Source organism: Notolepis coatsorum (genome assembly GCF_963971535.1).
Source record: "Notolepis coatsorum genome assembly, chromosome: 17".
Classification (NCBI taxonomy): Eukaryota; Metazoa; Chordata; class Actinopteri; order Aulopiformes; family Paralepididae; genus Notolepis; species Notolepis coatsorum.
In genome coordinates this window covers 29,876,848-29,894,965 of record NC_140181.1, presented here as the reverse complement: position 1 = coordinate 29,894,965, position 18,118 = coordinate 29,876,848, and the positions used below count along the sequence as shown (strand labels likewise).

At 42.1% G+C, this 18,118-nt stretch overlaps 1 protein-coding gene across 1 annotated transcript in view; it reads left to right on the top strand.

Moving 5' to 3' along the window:
• The window catches only part of oprl1 (opiate receptor-like 1), a gene marked incomplete at both ends in the record, with an annotated part of 245,246 nt that overhangs the window by 155,307 nt on the left and 71,821 nt on the right, over positions 1-18,118 (top strand). The window contains 2 exon segments of the mRNA XM_084333251.1: positions 6,169-6,256; positions 9,366-9,548. Coding sequence (XP_084189377.1) covers positions 6,169-6,256; positions 9,366-9,548 — 271 coding nt within the window.

Below are 18,118 nucleotides of genomic sequence, written 5' to 3'. Positions count from 1 at the left end.
AGCGTGCTCAGCGTGCGTGTCGTGTGTGTGCTTGTGTGTGCTTGTGTTGATTAGTTCAGTTTCTGTGGCTCTCAATGTTCATTGTTCAAGGCTCTGATGGCCTGGGGGAAGAAGCTGAGCCTAAGCCTCTCCGTCCTAGTAGCTGGGGTTTGCAGGCGTCTGCCTGACCTCAGCAGCTGGAACAGGCTGTTATTGGGGTGGTGGGGGTCTTTCATTATTCTGCAGGCTCTGGATTTGCACCTCTTGTTGTATAGAACCTGCAGGGTAGATAGCGCAATACCCGTGGTACGCTCGGCTGAGCGCACCACTCTCTGTAGGGCCTTCTTGTCCTGTGCCGTGCTGTTTCCATACCAGGCAGTGATGTTTCCGGTCAAGATGCTCTCTACAGCTCCTGAGTAGAAGGACTGGAGTATCTTCCCCGATACTCTGAACTTCCTTAACTGTCTCAGGTGGTAGAGGCGCTGCTTCGCTTTCTTTACTACTGTGTCTATGTGTGTTGACCATGTCAGATCCTCTGAGATGTGGACCCCCAGGTACTTGAAGCTGCTCACCCTGTCCACGGTAGCCCCGTTAATCATCAGTGGTGTGTGTGTCTCCTGCTGTCCTCTCCTATAATCCACGATCAGCTCCTTGGTTTTACCAATGTTCAGGAGCAGGCTGTTGTCCTGGCACCAACGTTCCAGTACCTCAACCTCCTCCCGGTAGGCCTTCTCGTCGTTGTCCGAGATCAGCCCCACCACCACCGTGTCGTCTGCGAACTTCACTATGGAGTTGGAGCTGAACTTGGCCACACAATCGTGTGTGTAGAGTGAGTACAGCAGGGGGCTTAGAACACAGCCCTGGGGGGACCCGATGCTCAGGGTGATGGTGTTGGAGGTCTGACCCCCCACCCTGACCGCCTGGGGTCTTTCACTCAGAAAGTCCAGTACCCAGGCGCTCAGGGCGGAGCTCAGACCTAGCTCGATCAGCTTGTCCACCAGTCTGGTGGGGACTATGGTGTTGAACGCTGAGCTGTAGTCAATGAACAACAGTCTCACATAGCCCCCCTTCTGACGGTCAAGGTGGGAGAGAGTGCTGTGCAGTACCTGGGAGACAGCGTCGTCAGTGGACCTGTTTGTCCTGTATGCAAATTGCATAGGGTCCATATCACTGGGGAGGGAGGCACAAATGTGGTCCTTGACCAGCCTCTCGAAACATTTCATGACCACAGAGGTGAGTGCCACCGGTCTGTAGTCATTTGGACATGTTGGGGAGGGTTTCTTCGGTACAGGGATGATGGTAGACATCTTGAAGCAGGCAGGGACCACTGACTCCGCCAGGGATTGATTAAATATGGCGGTGAACACCGGGGCAAGCTGGTTTGCACAGGACTTAAGTATGCGTCCTGTTATACCATCTGGGCCAGCAGCCTTCCTGGTGTTCACCTGCATAAATGCTCTTCTCACACTGTGTTCCGACAACGAGAGAGCGCCCCCGCCCCCCCGCGGTTGCCCCCCCCCCCTCCACAACAGCCGGTGCGCCAGTGACGTCACTAGCCAGAGGGCTAGCGGCGACACTGTCTACACCGAACCGAGCGTAGAAGGAGTTGAGTTTGTCCGCGAGAGAGGCGTCGTCGCTCCCCATTGAGGGGGCGCTGACTTTGTAGTCAGTTATTGTCTTCAGTCCCCTCCACAAGCCTCTTGTGTCGTTTTGTGCCATTTGTGTCTCCAGTTTCTCAGCATATGTCCTCTTAGCAAGTTTAACAGCCTTGCGCAGAGTGTAGACTGAAGCCTTGTACTCTTCCATATTTCCTGACTCTCTGCCCAGGTTATAAGCCGTGGTGCGAGAGTTCAGGGCTGCTCTAATAGTGCTGTCCACCCAAGGTTTCTGGTTTGGGAACACCCTCGCCTTCTTTGTGAGGACAATACCGTCAGCTACTGTTGTTATGTAACTCACAACGGTATCAGCGTACTCGCTGACGTCACTGGCGCTTCCTTTAAACATGTCCCAGTCCGTGTCTGTGAACGCATCCCGGAGCGTGGCCTCTGATTCGTCAGACCACTTTTTTGTCTCACGTGACACGACGGCGTCACGCGATCTTTGTTTGTATGCAGGGATTCAAAAAATTTAGTCGTGATCGCTCGCGCTTGCAGCACCCATCAGTGGCGGAGCCGCTACAGCCTTGTAGCCGGCTCTGAACGGGGTGTAACAGTGGTCGAGTGTGTTTCCCCCTCTTGTGGAGCAGGCGATGTGCTGAAAAAAGGACGGCATCACTTTTTTCAGATTCGCCTGAAGTCACCAGCCACTATCATCGCGGCTTCCGGATGCTTGATCTGTTGTTTGTTGAGGTGGTCGTGTAATTCCACCAGCGTTTTGCCAGTATTTGCCTGTGGGTGGATATATACGACGGACATGATGACCGCGAATTAGCTCCGCGAATATGACTACATTAGCTCATATTGCATGCAGACAGTCTGTTTTAAATAAAGGCTACATTACCTCATATTGCATGCAGACAGTCTGTTTTAAATACATGCTACATTAGCTCATATTGCATGCAGACAGTATGTTTTGAATAAAGGCTACATTAGCTCATATTGCATGCAGACAGTCTGTTTTAAATACAGGCTACATTAGCTCATATTGCATCTTTGAGTAAACGTTGAGTATCAAGTATCTCGAGGTTGGCGGGGCAGCATGTCCTCTTTTTTGGAAATCAAAATATGGTCACCCTACATTAGCATGCATGCAGACAGTCTGTTTTAAATGTGGACTGGGTTTGATAACTAAGCAGTTTGAGGGACCCACTGTACTAGCACAATGTGCAAAAGCCTTGATTGTTTTTTTGTTGTGCATTTGCAATTTCTGTGTTTTTCATTATGGATTCATTATGAAGCAGCTCCAGACTTAACTCAACCCTCCCCTTTGAAATACAGATGTAGAAATAAAGCCAAGCCTCTGTTAAGAGAATCGATTTGAAACACCATCTCGTTCAGACATGGCTTGATTAAGCAATCTGAGCAGCCCTCTCTAATAGAACTTTGTTGAGAGGTTTTGTTTATCCTAATGGCTCAATGCGTCTAGCACCGGTCTGGGACCTTGTTGCTAAGCTGACTGCATATTGGATTTTCTCCCCTGATTGGCTGCAACTCTCTGTACTTGATTAATGTGTCAAAAGTATGTGTGTGTGTGTGTGTGTGTTTATGTGTGTGTGTGTGTGTTTGTGCGTGCGTGCGTGCATGAGAGTGTGTGTTTATGTGAGTGTGTGTACTGTAGGCTTGGGCAGTATCATTTTTTTTCATACCGTCATACCTTGCTGACATAATACCCCGTTATGGGTATTATGACGGTATGACTTTCATTTTCATCAGCGGAGCTAAGTTAACAATATACTCGTTATCACCATACATAACGCTTATATTGAAACACGCTTTACCAAACATACACTCCCCAGCATTCATATCTCGTACGTTCAACTTCCAATCGCTTAACCATAACATAACTTACCGGTACCCAAACAACGTCTCCCCGAGTCCACATTCATGCACGAATCCATTTCAAAACGTTAGAAAAACGCTCCGTTTCCCGATTCCTCAATCATCCAATGTCTGGAAGTGGACCCATGGTCCATTCGATCTTAATAAATGGACGGCCATCGGTCCATAACCGCATTCTATAGAAGAATAAGTCTTTATTTGTCGTGCAGATTAATACACACACGCGAGATGAAAGACCCAAAGGAAGACGCACATTGCGTCATCCTGCTCTGCTGAGCTTTGACTGAGAGAGGGAAAGACAGACTGCCCTGCCCTCTGCTGGCGCATGCTGTGCACTACAAGCAACTCTGTGTCAGTGTAATAGAAGGAAACCCATTTGTGATTTGGCGCGCAGTCTATGACGTCACAGTATTGAGAATCATACCGGCGGGATTTCGAAATACCCTGGTATACCGTAATAACGTCATACCGCCCAAGCCTAGTGTACTGTATGTGTGTGTGAGTGTGTGCATGTGTGTGACCTTGACTCTCTCTCTTTCTCTTTCTCTTCTTGTCTATCTCTCTTGCTGGTGTCACAACCTGGCTTGTGGGCTGTGACAAATGGAGACACACTAGTGTAAAGGTTTTAACAAAAGTAATGTAAACAAAGTAAATAACTTAAAGATGCAACAAAGTATATAGTGTAAATGTAAAAATCTGTTGTGTAAGGTATACATATCAGTGTAATCAGTGGTGTAAGGTGTACATATAAGTGTGATCAGTGGTGTAAGGTGTACATATCAGTGTAATCAGTGGTGTAAGGTGTACATATCAGTGGTGTAAGGTGTACATATCAGTGTAATCAGTGGTGTAAGGTGTACATATCAGTGTAATCACTGGTGTAAGTTGTATCAGTTGTAATCAGTGTTCATATATGATTAATTGAAAATGGGGGACCCTGATGTAAACAAGATGAAAGTCTTTCTCTGGTCTGCATCTCCTTAACAATTGTGTATTGAACTGTACTGTATTGTACCCATTCTGCAATCTGTTAATACAATTTTCAATCAATCAATCAATCAATCACTGGTGTAAGTTGTACATATCATTGTAATCACTGGTGTAAGGTGTACATATCAGTGTGATCAGTGGTGTAAGGTGTACATGTTGATGTAATAACTGGTGTAAGATGTACATATCAGTGTAATCACCGGTGTAATGTATACATATCAGTGTATTCAGTGGTGTAAGGTGTACATATTAGTGTAATCACTGGTGTAAGTTGTATCAGTGTAATCACTGGTGTAAGTTGTACATATCATTGTAATCACTGGTGTAAGGTGTACATATCAGTGTAACCAGTGGTGTAAGGTGTACATATCAGTGTAACCAGTGGTGTAAGGTGTACATATCAGTGTAATCAGTGGTGTAAGGTGTACATATCAGTGTAATCACTGGTGTAAGTTGTATCAGTTGTAATCAGTGTTCATATATGATGAATTGAAAATGGGGGACCCTGATGTAAACAAGATGAAAGTCTTTCTCTGGTCTGCATCTCCTTAACAATTGTGTATTGAACTGTACTGTATTGTACCCATTCTGCAATCTGTTAATACAATTTTCAATCAATCAATCAATCAATCAATCAATCACTGGTGTAAGTTGTACATATTGTAATCACTGGTGTAAGGTGTACATATCAGTGTGATCAGTGGTGTAAGGTGTACATATTGATGTAATAACTGGTGCCAGGTGTACATATCAGTGTAATCAGTGGTGTAAAGAAAGAAAGCAAAGAAAGAAGCATTTTGTATAAAAGTATTCTGTACTTCTGTATGACAACTAATAAAGAAACTTGAACTTGAAACTTGTAATGTGTACATATCAGTGTAATCAGAGGTGTAAGGTGTACATATCAGTGTAATCACTGGTGTAAGTTGTATCAGTTGTAATCAGTGGTGTAAGTTGTACATAGCATTGTAATCACTGGTGTAAGGTGTACATATCAGTGTAACCAGTGGTGTAAGGTGTGCATGAGTGATGGCATGGTGTGTGTGTGTGTGTGTGTGTGTGTGTGTGTGTGTGTGTGTGTGTGTGTGTGTGTGTGTGTGTGTGTGTGTGTGTGTTAGTGTTGTAAGGTGCATATAACCAAGGATAAAGAAAAACTAAAACAGCAGCATAATGAAAAATGGGTGCCTGTAGGGAGGAGCAGAGAGAGAGCAGGACCGTTTCTAACCTGTCTGTTTGTTGTGTAGAACACAGCACACAGCAGGGGTCATCACACTGTCTAATGACACTAATAAACCCTCTCTCTCTCCCTCCCTCCCCCTCTATCTCTCTGTCTCTCTCCGCCTCTCTATCTCTCTGTCTTTCTCCATCTATCTCTATCTCTCTCTCTGTCTCTCCCTCTCTCTGTCTCTATATATATATTCACTCTCTCACTCTCTCTCTGTCTGTCTGTCTGTCTGTCTGTCTGTCTGTCTGTCTGTCTGTCTGTCTCTCTCTCTCTCTCTCTCTCTCTCTCTCTCTCTCTCTCTCTCTCTCTCTCTCTCTCTCTCTCTATATATATATATTCACTCTCTCACTCTCTCCTTCTCTCTCTCTGTCTCTCTCTCTCTATCTGTCTCTCTCTCTCTCTCTCTCTCTCTCTCTCTCTCTCTCTCTCTCTCTCTCTCTCTCTCTCTCTCTATATATATCTCACTCTCTATCTCAGATACACTAAGATGAAAACAGCCACCAACATCTACATCTTCAACCTGGCTCTGGCCGACTCACTGTTCCTGGCCACCTTACCTTTCCAGGTAGAGACACACACACACACACACACACACACACACACACACACACACACACACACACACACACACACACACACACACACACACACACACACACACACACACACACACACACACACACACACACACACACACACACACACACACACACACACACACACACACACACCACAGCACACTGGGCATTCATTAATCATGATCCATTTTCACCAAAATTCCTTATCTGCCTTCAGGGCTTGACATTAACACCCGCCACCTGCCAAATGCGGGTAGAATTCGGCAGTGGCATGTAACTCCGTCACTCTTACCAGCCACTTTGTCGGGTGACCTTTTGGTAGCATTTTCTATGAAAAAAAATCATTGTAGTTTACAAAAGGCATCTGACATAATTACGTCAATTCGAAGTGATACTACATGATACTACAACTCCCATGAGCACTGGGTTCTTGGTTCCTTATTTTGCGTTGTGCACGGCTCCGCAACATAAGACGTGCTCCTTATACATCTCCATGGCCTCAATCTCAGCATCCAAATCATCCGTCAGAGTTAGCTGTTCTATTTCACTGTCAAGTTCCAACAAACTGTCTTCTTTAACTCCCAGTACATCCAATAAAGTGCTCAAATTATCAGCATTCAGAGTTTCCTTGACAATTTTGATTCAATTCAATTCAAAACTTGTGTAGTAACACCTCTGATAGCACCTCGCTTTCGTCTCATTCTTTCAATTTCAGTCCGACGTTCGTCTTCACCCATTCTAGAGCTGTTCAAATATTCCCGGGTTTCGGCACCAAACTGTAGAATAACTACATGTACCTTCTATATAAAAGAACCCTTCGTATTATAACCCGACATTTGGACAATCCATTATTTGGAAACTCACTCACTCACTCACTCACTCACTCACTCACTCACTCACTCACTCACTCCTCCCTCCCTCCCCCTCCCTCCCTCCCTCCCTCCCTCCCTCCCTCCCTCCCTCCCTCACTCACTCACTCACTCACTCACTCACTCACTCACTCACTCACTCACTCACTCACTCACTCACTCACTCATGGACTTTCCGTGAGGGACATTTATTCTAATGCGTGCACAGATCATGTAGACGCTTCTAGTGATGCAAGATGTTATTCCCTCTTTATAGACATAATTAGCTAATCAGGATTTATGCAAAATGCTAAAGAGTAACGCAAAAGTTATGTAACAAGTGGTGTGATGCCTGCGTAGTGTAACAAATTACCAGTCCACAGGGAGTAATAAAGTAAAGTAAGGCATGATAACGGACCCATGTCAGTTGGTCATGTCAGTTTGATGATCAGACACGGAAAACTACGTCATAGGAACCATGTGCAGTATCCACTCCTCTTTCCTCATGTATAGAAAACAGCCCACACATTTCATATTTAGGCTATTTATCATCTTATGTATGAATAATTCATTAGATGACATCTACTGGCTGGTAAAAAAGAGATGGATTTTTTAATAAAACAGGCAAAAAAGTGAATGTACTGTATACTATTACTGTTATGTAATACTGTGGTATATATATATATACCACCATATATATACCACAGTATTACATAACTTAACTTATGTATTACATTACATAAATATATATATATAATTTAAAGGGGGGTTCAAGTGAAAATATGAAAATGAAAATAAAGAGAGATAGCGATACAGTACAGAATATTACTGTATCGCTATCTCTCTTTCTTTTCATATTTTCATTTTCAACTAAACTAAGTTTTATGAACTGTCTGAACTGATGACAAGTACAGTATGAGGAGGTAGAAATATATATTCATAATTAATTACATGCCAATATTAAATCAAGTTGATGCTTTGAAGGCGATTGCATTAGGTAAAAAAATACATTTGCTGGATTTAACTTGATTTCCTTTAATCTAACGTTCATTTGTTAATTTGATTACTTCTGTTCCCATAATTTTTTTTTATAACTTTTTTTACTTTCTCTTTTCCCCCCTCCTTTTTCCGTTTTTCTCCAATCCCAATGTTAGTCGTTATGCCAATTCCCAATCCCCTACCTGGTTGTTGCGTGCTCTGCCCCCTACCGTCGGTCTGGGAGGGCGGAGACTATCACATGCTTCCTCCGACACATGTGTAGCCAATCCCCACTTCTTTTCACCTGGCAGCGCGGACTCTCACTGGGGGAGTGTATCGTGTGGAAGGATCACACTACCTCTCCCAAGTCCTTCCCTCGCTGTGCAGGCGCCCCGACCAATCTGTAGGAGCCGCTGTTTTACAACGACCAGGACCCACCCTCGCCGGCTTCCCACCCGCTGACACTGCCAATTGTGTCAGTATGGACGGTCGGCCAGCGTCCATGCTTTCTACAACGGAGTTCGGCGATTTGCGAATCTGATTGGCCACTGACGTTTCTGGTCATGTGACATGTGTGCCCAATAGCGTGACGAGCTGTGTCTTTGCCCATTTCCGCGTCGAACAGCCTGCAAAGCACCTGGCGTTCTATCGCCATGCTCTAAGACAAACTCTAACCGTAACCAACTTCGAAAGAGTGCCTAAGCTTAACCGTCGAAAGAAGGGCAGGCGTTCTATTGCCATGCTCTAAGACAAACTCTAACCTTAACTGACTTCGAACGAGCGCCTAAGCCTAACCAGTGTAGAAACTTGCGGTCCCACGATTGGGCGTACATGTCACATGACCAGAAATGACCTGGCCAATCAGATTCGCAAATCGCCGAACTCCGTTGTAGAAAGCATACAAGCGGTCGGCCAAGCCGGAGGCACCACAGCTGGATTCGACGCTTAGTCCGCTGCGCTACCCAGCCGCCCTCTGTTCCCATCTTGTATTAAGAAGAAAAAAAAATCTGATCTTCTATCCAAATACAGATACAGATAATGACATCTCTGCAAACCCCTAATATATATTGACCTTATGTGCTGCTGCTGGCTTACCACTTTTGTAATACATAACTTTTTTTTAACAACAACCCCAACACTATAGCCTATATACAGTATATATTTTATATATATATATTGACCTTATGTGCTGTTGCTAGCTTCCCACTTTTGCAATTCCACCTCCCATGTCTGTGTATCTGTGTCTGTATCTTTCTGTCTGTAATTCCAGGGTACAGATGTGTTCCTGGGCTTCTGGCCGTTTGGCAACGCTCTCTGCAAGGCCATGGTGTCTATCGACTACTACAACATGTTCACCAGCACCTTCACCCTCACGGTGATGAGCATGGACCGCTACGTAGCCGTCTGCCACCCTGTCAAAGCACTGGATATGAGGACACCACACAAGGCCAAGGTAAAGTACATATTGGTGTATAGGATATACTGTACATCATTTACATATTGGCATACCAAATTAAAGCTGCGCCGGGTAGTTGATCATGGACACCTATTACGTACTTCCACTTCAACTGTCTGATCAACATACTAAATGTATGTGTATTTTGTGGACTCACAAAATGTATTAAATCTAAATAAAACAATCTATGACATTTATATTAAAAAGAGCTAGCCCCCCAAACCCCTAAAATACATAGAATCTATGCATTTTGGAACAGTTATTATATATATAGTCAAGAAAGCATTTAGTAATACTTAAAGTTTAAAGTGCTTTATTTGCATTGAACATTGTTATAAATGTTTAAATAAATTGGCTGAACTATAGCCTCAACTTGAGCATAATACTGTATGCATATAAAGTGCTGTAAAAACAAAGCCTGGGAACACTTTTACTGAAAGGACAATAATATTTTTGTTTTCCAGATGAGCATAACAATATAAGAGTTTAAATGGGCACACTATTTAATTATATTGATTAATATAAATACATGTTTATTTATTAGACTTTAAAAACTCAACATTAATGAACAATCAACCATATTAGTCAACTGAAATAGCCTAGACTATGCCCACATCAGCAGCCAATATGTAGGCTCCTGGCTGCCAGGGCAGGTAAATAGAAATACTGACATCTGGTTCAAAACACAACCAGATAAATAAGATGTAATATCCCATACCGAATCAATCTCAGGAGATGTTTCAGTCATGAAGAACTGTGACACCTGTGCTTGGGTCCTTTTTGAGTTCTTATATTTCGGGAATGTTGTTCTCCTGAGGCATGCTGTCTGATGTCAGTGAGTCCACCATGCGCCACAGAAAACACACGCCTACATACTTTGCAGTTTGCTTTATAAACATCTCCACTGACGCTATCAAGCCAGGGGTTTGCCTCTTCCCACTCAAGTCTGTACTTCTGGAGGCGTTTTGTCTTTTTAGGACGCGGTGGAGTGTCTGCTGTAGACATTTTCAAACAGCAACCATGACAGGCAGCGCACAGACAGAGGATTGGCACAACGTGAAAGCGCTAATTCTCATTGGTCGTGAGCTGCTGAGCGCACTCCCATCATACCAGAGTTGCCAAGTCTGTTTTTTTTCTGCAACTTTTGGGCAAAATTTGGCTTGTTTTTGTAGGTCGGCTGGCTCATTTCTCTCACTATACTGGCAACACTGACTGACTTGCGGACAGCAGAGCTCTCACATTCCCAGTCACACAGCGGAGAGACAGGACAGCACATCATCGCCCTGTCTTTCATATTGATTCCCAGACCTTAAAATACGGGACAAAGTGCGTCCCGTATCAGTTCAATACGGAATGCGTCTTTTAGTTTCCAATTACGGGACGATTCCGTATTTTGCGGGACGGGTGGCAACCCTAGACTCACTACTTAATATCCTGCAAGCTATGGTTATGCTAGCAGGCATTACGGTCGCTAGTGTTGCATAAGGTTTGCAAACAGTGAATACGATCTAATAGTATGCTTTGTTAGATTATTGTATCTTATCTTATATTATATTACCTTATCTAACTCAGTGTCCTTTACTCTTTTACCCCTAATAAAGTGACACTAAGAAGAGGGCCTTTTGTTATGCTTAGCGAGGGTCATCAACCCCAGGTCACTTAACCTCTTAACCCTAGCCATAAAAAAATCCGCCTAAAGGTACATACCCAAGTAAATGGAGGATTGCTCCACTTCTACAAGGGCCATTTGCATGTTCTTCTTGTATCTAGGGCAGGGGTCGGCAACCTGCGGCTTTTTTGTTCTCTTATTTTGGAGATCGATGTCATACTGTGACACTGAAATGAAAAAAAATTTCATCAACTAAAATATACAGTACGTCACACCCCGATCCTCTCCCTGCCGTCTGCAAGTGGCTAATCTTGAGTTTCCGACCCCCCAGTAAGCTAACCATGGATAAATCCAAAAAAAGGAAAGTCTGAGGAAAATAGAGGGTTTAATTCAGCGTGGACAGATTAATTTGCTTTCACGACTAACGATGCAGGCTTACCTGTATGCCTGATATGTGTTGCGAAATTGGCAAACAATGAAAAATTTACTTTTTATTTTATAGATTTTCCACAAATAAGGGAAGGACTCAAATAGAGCTGCATAGTTCAGGGTTTTATTTCAAAGTAGGTCTACAGATGCCAGTGTTTTTTCTCCTTTTCTGTGTTTTATTTCAAAGTAGGTCTACACAGGGGCGTATCTAGACCCAGCACTCTACTGGGGCACAGAGGGGCACAGAAGTATATGAAAGTATATGACATTTTTTTTGCCGGTTTTGGCCGGTTTTTGGGAGAAAATGGGTGGATTTTGTAACTTTTTTTTTTTTTTTTTACTTTATTTCAGTTTTAGGGTTAGATTAGGGTTATGTTATTTAATTATTTTGGGGAGCCAGCCCCCCAAACTCCTGAAATGCATAGAAATCTATGAAATAAATAAAACAATCTGACATTTATATTAAAAAGAGCTAGCCCCCCAAACCCCTAAAATACATAGAAATCTATGCATTTTGGAACAGTTACTATATATATAGTCAAGAAAGCATTTAGTCATACTTAAATTTTAAAGTGCTTTACTTTAGGTTGCTAGGTGGTTGCTAGCAGGATTGGAAATAAGTAGTCTGATTTGTCAACTGTACATGCGCTAGCAAAAAATCACTCTGAAACACAAACAAAAAACACACTGAAACGCAAACAAAAAAACACACTGAAACACAAACAAAAAACGCACTGAAACACAAACAAAAAACACACTGAAACACAAACAAAAAGCACACTGAAACACAAACAAAAAGCACACTGAAACACAAACAAAAAACACACTGAAACACAAACAAAAAATACACTGAAACACAAACTAGAAATACACTGAAACACAAACAAAAATACTGAAACAAACAAAAAATACTGAAACACAAACAAAAAACACTGAAACACAATGATAAATATTCAAACTGGTATTTTTAACAGCACACAAGACAATAACACAAGGGAGTGCTATAAGTGTTAGACTAATATGTTGTATTCAATATTGATTTTAATATTTTGAATGTGTTGATCCATGACTACAATTCAGTGTCAGATGTTTGTGGAGTGTTCCCCTTTTTCATATATTGTGCACCATCTGTGTGTGGGTTACAGTGTGAAACAGGGTATTGGATATTCAACTAGTTTGTTAAATTAGTTTGACTGTCCTAGTTTTAGCTGGCGAGCAGCTGTGTGTGGGTATTGGTGACTTAGACATGTCATATTGGATATTGACGTAACACACTCCTAGCACACTCTCTTCTTCCTGAGAGGTGAACATCTGTGTGTAGGTGTGATATTATTGTTGTGCCTTCAAAGCATCACATTTATTTGATATTGACATGTAATTAATTGTGAATATATATTTATACCTCCTCATACTGTACTTGTCATCTGTACTGTGCTTTCTCTCTCTCTGTCTTTATTCTTATTTTTAACTAAACTAAGGTTTATGAACTGTCGGAAGTTGAACCCCTCCCTTACATAACAGTAATATACATTAACTTTTGCCTGTTTTATTATTAATATTTACATAATTCATTGTAGCCTGTAGATGATTACGAACCACTTTTAGCACCCTTTTTGTTAAGAGTGTAGAACAGCAGGCCTTTGCGCACACCACACCTTCCCTCCCCTGCTAAATAAGGTGTGTGCTTTTTATGCAGCCTGTAGACTAATAGGCTACCCATAAGATGTAGTTGTTCTAACAATCAAGTTTAATCTAATCTAATATTTGTATGATGTTCTGAAAACAAAATCAGCTCTATAGAGCAGAAAATGTTTAAGCCTCGGAAACAAATCTTGAAAAAATTCTCACATCTTGAAATTGGCCCATGTTCAAGATTTCATTTCTAAAATCTATCATCTAACGAAATATTCATACATAAGGATGATACATAGCCTAAATATGAAATATGTGGGCTATTTTCCATACACGAGGAAGGACGAGCAGATACCACCCCGGTTCCGATAACGTAGTCTTCTGTGTCTGATCGTTAACACTTTGAGTGCCACGCCGGGTTTTCCTTTTTACCCCCTGAATGCCACCATCGGCGCCAATGTTAACGTTAATATCGCCTAATCTATGTTTTAAATTATGGCTATGTGTCTAATCTGCCCATCGCATTATCAAAGATTTTCCAGTCAGTGCTGTCAAGGCAGATTGTTTTTTTATCGCGTCATTTCCGTTTCAGAGCATTTAGAAAAGCACCCGTTTTCAGATAAAAAACAGCCCATTCTGGACCATTCTATGAAAATCGTCTTTTACTGGAATATTCCACAACGTTGATATTCGTCTGCCTTTTTATGAATCGTTTTCAAATAAACGCTAGATGATCAATATTATACGTGCACGCAAGCACATTCGGGCCGAGCACGGATAATCGCCGTGTTGATTTCCTCTCGGACTTTTACAGTGAAACCGAAAGAGTCCATTTCACAAAACAGCCTATAACTTCATCAAAATTAGTCTGATTATCCTAACACTGATAACATAGAGTCCTTACCTGACATCAGATGGTATCCAACTGGTATATTCCAATTCCTGATCACCATTCGAAAAAATCGATAAGTGTATAGATCCAACGCGATACAGTAGAACTCAGCAGGGCTCAGAGGATCCAGAATGAACTCTGGTAACCCCGGCTGGATCAGTGGACTGGAAAATGTGGAGTACCGGATTTTTTTCCCCATCCATTTTCATTGAGTCCATTCCAAAATCCCTTATGTCATCTGAAAGACGATAGGGGGCGCTTTTTTCCACATATAATCTCCGGCGGTGCTCGTGTATACTCGGGTAGGCTCGCGTGATGCAATATGATTTCAGATCGCTAAAAAAAAAAAATAAAAAAAAATCAGAGAAATCTCGCGAGTGGCTTTCAACCACATAAAAATAAACCCGAGATATCTCGTGTGTGGCAGTTAAAGTGTTAAAGGGGAACTATCTTATAAATGGCCTTTTCCAGGGGTTTGTTTTCTAGCAATGTGGGGTTGTACCAACACTGTCTATGTCTCAAATTCTCATTTTGGCGCATTCCTCCAGTTCAGATGTCACCAGATCCTCCCCCACTGAACTAAGCCATTCTGAATTTACGCATACCTCTGACGTGTACGAATTCTCATCTGCATACCTAACGCCCCCTCTATGGTGGAATTGATGTTTAACAGTGAGTTAGCATTGGGTTAGCATTTAAAAACGTTATGAGCAAAACGGGCAAGACATGTTGTGCTGTTCCTGACTGCCAAGCAGCGAATACGTCCTTGCATTCATATCCTGATGATGTCGTGATCCGCCAGCAATGGGCCAAGTTTGTGAGCTATGGCGATCGCAACTTGTGGAGACTATTAGAAGAGGACAAAACAATCACACTTATGGATGATAACATGCATTTTCACCAGACTACATTGGACTCAGCACTTCTAGTAAATCATAAAAATACTATAGTCAAACAGGTGTTGTGCCGAATTCGGACTCCCTGCCAGACCGGCAGAGGAGGTAACATTATTTGTTGCCGAGTTGAGAGCTCCCCAGACTACAGCTGGGCGATCTCCTACAATGGCGATTGCCTAGAGTGAACTATTGGATATTATTATGAAGAGGAAGAGGACAAACGGTGATGATCCATCCATAACATAAGGTGCGTTTTCACCAGACTATGTTGGATTCTAGTATTTTCAAACAGGCTGTTTGGATGTAAGTTCCTGGATGTAACATATAGAGTAGTATGGGCGGAGCTATTTGCTATAGTGCAGGTTGGTGACTGTCACTCAAAGCGCATTGCGAGTATGGGTGGAGCCCAGCCAAAAACAGCTTGGAATCTTGAAGTGCAGAAAGTCCTGCTATACAGTACTTGATTAGAAATACAAAAATACATACAGATACACTTATAGTAATTTGTTTTTTTTCTTGATTTGGAGTAGTGGAAATATTTGTAATAATTTTGGGAACGTTTGTTGCCTTTACCTCAAAGCTCAAACTTTTTCTGAAATTGTTAAAAGTTCAAATGTTGTGAATATGTAATATTGTATGTACTTATTTGTAATACGTACAGATTGTATATTTTCGTAAATATGTCAATATATTTCTTGGCTACAACATAATGTTTGATTGATTGAAACCCTTATTTATACTCTGTGAGCTCTGAGGTGAGGCCACCTCATTTACAGAACTGCTGAGTGTACAACAAGATAAAACAACAAAACAATGTGCAATGCAATCAGTTAAAACAGTTACAACATGAATCATTTAGAAATGAAATCAGACATTTAAATTCCCTAAGGGAAGGAAGAACTTCCATCTTTAACTTTGATTGAATGTCATTCCAGGACTTTGGGGCTGCATAAGATAATGCTGTCCTGCAGTCCGTGATACTTTAAATGTGATCCAGTTACTAGATCGTGTTTGATGGGCTGAAACATTCCTGTCGAACAGGGCAGCTATATACGCCTTGAAAATGTACAAGAGCCAATGATAGTCTCGTCGAGCTGCCAGGGATGGCCAACCAACCTTACTGTAAAGGATACAATGGTGTGGTGTGTATCATACCGACAGTGGGGCGACAGTGGCTCGGGAGGTAGAGCAGTCGTCTGGCAATCCGGAGGTTCCCGGTTCGATTCCCGCTCCTCCCGGGCAGCGTGTTGATGTGTCCTTGAGCAAGACACTTAACCCCTAATTGCTCCCGATGAGCAGGTTGGCACCTTGCATGGTTGCCTCCGCCGTTGGTGTGTGAATGTGTGAGTGAATGGGTAAAAATGTGACAAATTGTAAAGCGCTTTGGATAAAAGCGCTATATAAAAAAGCAGCCATTTATACCTATCTCCAGTAATAAATCTAAGTGCAGAGTGGTACACAGAGTCCAAGGGTTTCAGGGTGGAAGCTGAAGCATGACGATAAATGACATCTCCATAATCAAGAACAGATACAAATATTGACCCAACAACTCTTTTCCGACAGAATTGAGGGAATCTCAAGGTACGTTTTTCGTCTATCCACAGGCCCAGATATTTATATTCTGTGACTCTGCTAATTTGTGTACCATTTAGTGATGATATCTGTAAACTATTGTTAATAAAGAAATTGCCCTGGAAAATATCATGCATTTTGTTTTATTAGAAAACAAAATGTACAATATGTACTTTTTTCCTGTTGTTGATAAGTACTTAATTTACATATTTTAAGCAAGATCAGGCTGCTCTCACATGGGTTGATGTCTGCTGTTTCAACACGACTTCTCCTTTGTGACTATAGTTCTAAATAGTCATTTCTGAGGATAGTCTAGTCTTCTGCAACTGCACAGAATCCTCCCACTGAATTAATAAACATTTACATAATACAAACACACAAGCCACATTCAAATGTTGTTTCAATACTGTCATACAGAGGTAACCAACAGAGCTTCAAAGAACTGAGTTATTCTGTACAGCTCTAGATGTGACATATTGATATGGAGGTTGTGTGTGTGTGTGTGTGTGTGTGTGTGTGTGTGTGTGTGTGTGTGTGTGTGTGTGTGTGTGTGTGTGTATGTGTGTGTGTGTGTGTGTGTGTGTGTGTGTGTGTGTGTGTGTGTGTGTGTGTGTGTGTGTGTGTGTGTGCATGGCCGCCTAGTTATAGTTGAAAGTGGGGGTGCAATTTTTATTTTTTTTTAATTTAATGAACCTGTACGTGCAATTTCCTGCAATATAGAGCCTTCAATCTTGACCAATAAAGCTGCTCTTTTCACTATAAAACTCAGTTTATATTGCAGTATGATAGCCAATTACTATAATAATAATAATAATATATATATACTGTATATATACTGTATATTGATTTTTCGCTCATTTATTTTTATTAAATCAATCTCCTTTCAAATAGGCCAAGTTTTTAATAAGAAAGAGAAAAAGGATATGTTTCCATTACCTGTAACTCTTGTGTCTCTTTCTCTCCTTCTCTGCCTCCTCCCTGAGTCTGCAATGCACAGTCATGACATCGATCTCCAAAAAAAAAAAAAAAAAAAAAATTGAGGCCCCTCGTCACTAGAGGCTCACGGGCCGCGGCCGTCGTTAATCCGGCCCTGCTCGTCTGCCATATAGATAGCGAACGTATTTTGCAAACGAAGTCATGTCATCCAGCTGACACCATTATCTAGATAATATGACAACGTTAGCTAGCGGCTAACGCCAAAGTTATATTATTATTATTATTATTTATTAGAGGATTTATTTTACGGTATGACCAGATGGCATTTCGGACCGTGAAACACTTTTATTGTATTGCGTGGTAGAAGTTTTACCACTCAATAGTAAAGACTTGTCTAACATAATAGGTTGTTTGAACAACTTACTAGTGGAAAAGCCTGCTGTTGTGCCTAAAGTGTTCATGCTGCCTGGCCACCACCTTATTCACCTGGAGGCTGCAGCGCTGTGCAGAGTGTGTGCCGGGCTCCACTCTGTCTGCTGGGGGGTGGGAGGGACTGGATCAAACCATAATGGGCAGGGGGGTGTCGCAATCTTTGGAAACT